At 42.6% G+C, this 3,296-nt stretch overlaps 1 protein-coding gene across 1 annotated transcript; it reads left to right on the forward strand.

Annotated features, from left to right (window-relative positions):
• Window positions 1–113: 113 nt before the first annotated feature.
• LOC111785892 (heavy metal-associated isoprenylated plant protein 32-like) lies at window positions 114–2,256 on the forward strand. The gene is made up of 3 exons (XM_023666251.1): window positions 114–432; window positions 531–606; window positions 714–2,256. Exons 1-3 carry the CDS (start codon window positions 403–405, stop codon window positions 2,066–2,068), a joined length of 1,461 nt encoding a protein of 486 aa, XP_023522019.1. The 5' UTR covers window positions 114–402; the 3' UTR covers window positions 2,069–2,256.
• Window positions 2,257–3,296: the final 1,040 nt, after the last annotated feature.

Genomic DNA, 3,296 nt, shown 5'->3' on the forward strand with positions numbered 1-3,296 from the left:
CTCAGCCGAGCCAATTGTGAATTCAGCTCAGCTCAGCTCAGATTTTCGAAATCTCTGCAAGTACAATGCAGCAACCAATGGAGAAGAGAAGGGCTAATAAAAAAAGAAAACGGAGTTCCAAAATAAAAGAGTACTCTGCCTCTCCGTTTTGGTGTTTTCCCCTTCGTTTCTCACCTCCTCTCTGCCCCCATTTATCCCATCTCCGTTTCTTTCTCTCTCAACTTTGCTCTTCTCTGTTGGGTTTCTTCTTCTTTTCCCTCTCCCTTCTACTTTCTCTGCATTTTCTTGGTTGAGTTCCAAGAGATTCACCAACTACAACCCGCATAAAACCCGATTAACATTTCCCAGATCTGTTCTTCTCTGTTTTTTTTCTTTCTGTCTCTGTTTTTTTGACTTGAAGATATGAGTAAAGAAGAGTTTCTGAAGATCCAGGTGCTTTGTTTACTCCACATGTTCTGTTTTTCTGTAATGTTGTAGCTACTGTTTGTTCATTTTGTTCTGTTTTTGTGTTGTTTTGAGTGGTTCTGCAGAAATGTGTGTTGAAGGTCAATATTCACTGCGATGGATGTAAGCATAAGGTGAAGAAAATCTTGCAGAAAATCGATGGTACTCTGTTTTTCATTTCCTCTGTTTTCTTATGATGTTTCTGTCGGCTCTGTTTTTATTTTTACTTGTGTTTGAGTTTGATGGGGTTTGTGTGTTTTTTTCTTTAGGGGTTTTCACTACCGAGATAGATGCAGAACAGGGGAAGGTTACAGTCACTGGAAATGTCGACGCCGCCGTACTCATCAAGAAGCTGGCTAAATCCGGCAAACATGCAGAGATTTGGGGCGGACAACCGGCGAACAACAACAAGAATCAGCAGAACAACATAGCTAATCAGATGAAAAACATGCAAATTGACAATGCTAAAGGTGGGAACAACAAGGGTCAGAACCAGAAGGGTGCGGCTGCTAATGGAGGAAACAATCAGCCGAAAGGCGGCGGACAGGGACAGGGGCTGCCACCGGTGCAGGTGCAGCTTCAGCAGCTACAACAGATGAAAGGGTTTCAAGATCTGAAGCTTCCACCCCAATTTAAGGGGTTGAAACTGCCTGTTAAAGATCAAAACGTGAATCTTCCCAAGGGTGGGAAGTTTAATTTGCACGAAGGTGATGACCTGAGCGATGAGGATGAGGATGAGTATGATGATGAGGATGATTATGATGATGAAGATGAACTTGATGATGATTTGGGTAATCTTCATCTCCCTCCTGCGAGTAAGATGAAACCCATGATGGGAAATGGCCAGATTCCGAAAATTATGATGAATGGGAACCTTCCCCCGGTTGTGAATGGTCCGGCCGGCGGTGGTAATGCCAAGAAAGGCGGCGGAGCTGTGCCGGTTCAGGGTAATAACAATGGGAAGAATGGTAACGGCGGAGGAGGTAAAGGAAATGGTGGCGGCGGTGGTGGAGGTGGGAGTAACCAAAAGCAGGGCGGTGGAGGTGGGAGTAACCAAAAGCAGGGCGGCGGCGGCGGCGGTGGGAGCAATGGCAAAAACGGCAACGGCGGTGGAAATGGGAGTAGTAACGGGGTGAACGGCGGTCAAAAGATGACCGGTGGGGCAAACGGAATGGGCCATGATTTACAGAGCTTCATCGGTGCTCATGGATTGGGAATGTCAAATTTGGGTCAAATGGGTGACCGGCCAATGGGTCAAATGAACAATCTTCCAGCGGTGCAAGGTCTTCCCGCATCAGCGGCGGCAGCCATGAACGGTGGAGGCAGCGCCGGGAGGTTTATGCCGGACAGCATCTCCGCAAACCCCTACCAACAACAGCAGCAGCAGCAACAGCAACAACAACAATACATGGCCCAAATGATGAACCAACAACAACACGCGCTTGGTCACCAACCAATGATGTACGCACGGCCACCGCCGGCCGTAAATTACGTGCCACCGCCGTACCCATACCCATATCCATACCCACCACCGTACCACCACCCATATCCACCGCCGCAGCAGCAGCCAGAACCCTACACGTATTTCAGCGACGAGAATCCGTCAAGTTGTAACATCATGTGAAACATGTGCCGCCGGAATTTCAAGATCGGAATCTTCATTATACTCTGCTTCTTCTTCTTCTACTAAGCTCTACTTGATTGTGTATGATGTTGATTTTGCTTGTTTTTTTTCCCGCTTTTTTGGAATTTGAAGCTGGATTAGAGTCTTTAATCATATCATTAAGCCAAAAAAAGAGGGTTAATTATAGATATATATATATATATATATATAATTAAATTAAGATGTTTGGAAAGAAAAATGGTAGTGAGCTAAGCTTTGCCCTTTTTTTCCTTTTTTTTGGGACGCCATGTTTATAAGTGTTTATATGTTTATGATATATGAACAACAATAAAGGATATTCTAAATTCCCATTTTCTTGCTTCCTTTGCCTCCCTACAACATTTTCATTTTTACATTATTTTCTACAAAAGATCCAATTTTTCTCTTAAAAAAATTAACTTTTAAATGGGTTCTTATCGGGTGTCAGTTGACTTCGATTAAACCAAGTTGACCTTGAAAGGAATGTGCCCACATAGGCGCACGGGAGGTGAAAACCCTTATGTGAGCTAGTTAACTTCGATTAGACCCGGTCAACCCCAAGAGGAGGAATGTGCCCACGTACCCCTAGCACACAAGAGGTGAGACCAACCACACTCTTGTTTATGTGAATGTGCCCATGTAGGCACACGGGAGGTGAAAAAACCTTATGTGAGCTAGTTAACTTCGATTAGACCACGTCAACCCCGAGAGGAATGTGCCCACATACACTTAGCGCACAAGAGATGAGACCAACCACACTCATGACTAGGCGCACTCTTGTTTATGTAAATTGACATGTCTAAATCACGTGATACTTTTATTTCTTCAATATGATATATCCAAACCATATAAAGTGACAATTCAATGAGACATAAACTTTATAAAATTAAGAATATTAAAACATTATAGACCAAATTAAAAATGATACTCGTTTAACCTTAATAAAATTGCTTCAGAGACATTGCGTTTAGACATGTCGACTTTTCCTCCGACATTTTTTAGTCAAGTTCTTATATTAATAGGAGATTAAAATAATAATCATATCCATAGAATAAAAGGGTAAGATATATAAATTAAAAATGTAAGGATATGGTTTTCATAAAATAAAAACAAGAAAAATGGGACAGGATAATGTTATAGCATATGAATGAGGGAAAAATGAAAGAGGGGAGAGGGACAGAATTGTCTTGTTTTAACAATTTCCCACATA

Source organism: Cucurbita pepo, unplaced genomic scaffold (genome assembly GCF_002806865.2).
Source record: "Cucurbita pepo subsp. pepo cultivar mu-cu-16 unplaced genomic scaffold, ASM280686v2 Cp4.1_scaffold000810, whole genome shotgun sequence".
NCBI lineage: Eukaryota > Viridiplantae > Streptophyta > Magnoliopsida > Cucurbitales > Cucurbitaceae > Cucurbita > Cucurbita pepo.

Bases quoted from the DNA above. Each gene is read 5' to 3' on its own strand.
- LOC111785892 (XM_023666251.1), top strand. From the start codon at position 403: ATGAGTAAAGAAGAGTTTCTGAAGATCCAG. The intron at 433-530 runs GTGCTTTGTTTA...GTGGTTCTGCAG, and splicing joins AAGAGTTTCTGAAGATCCAG to AAATGTGTGTTGAAGGTCAA. The intron at 607-713 runs GTACTCTGTTTT...TTTTTTCTTTAG, and splicing joins AATCTTGCAGAAAATCGATG to GGGTTTTCACTACCGAGATA.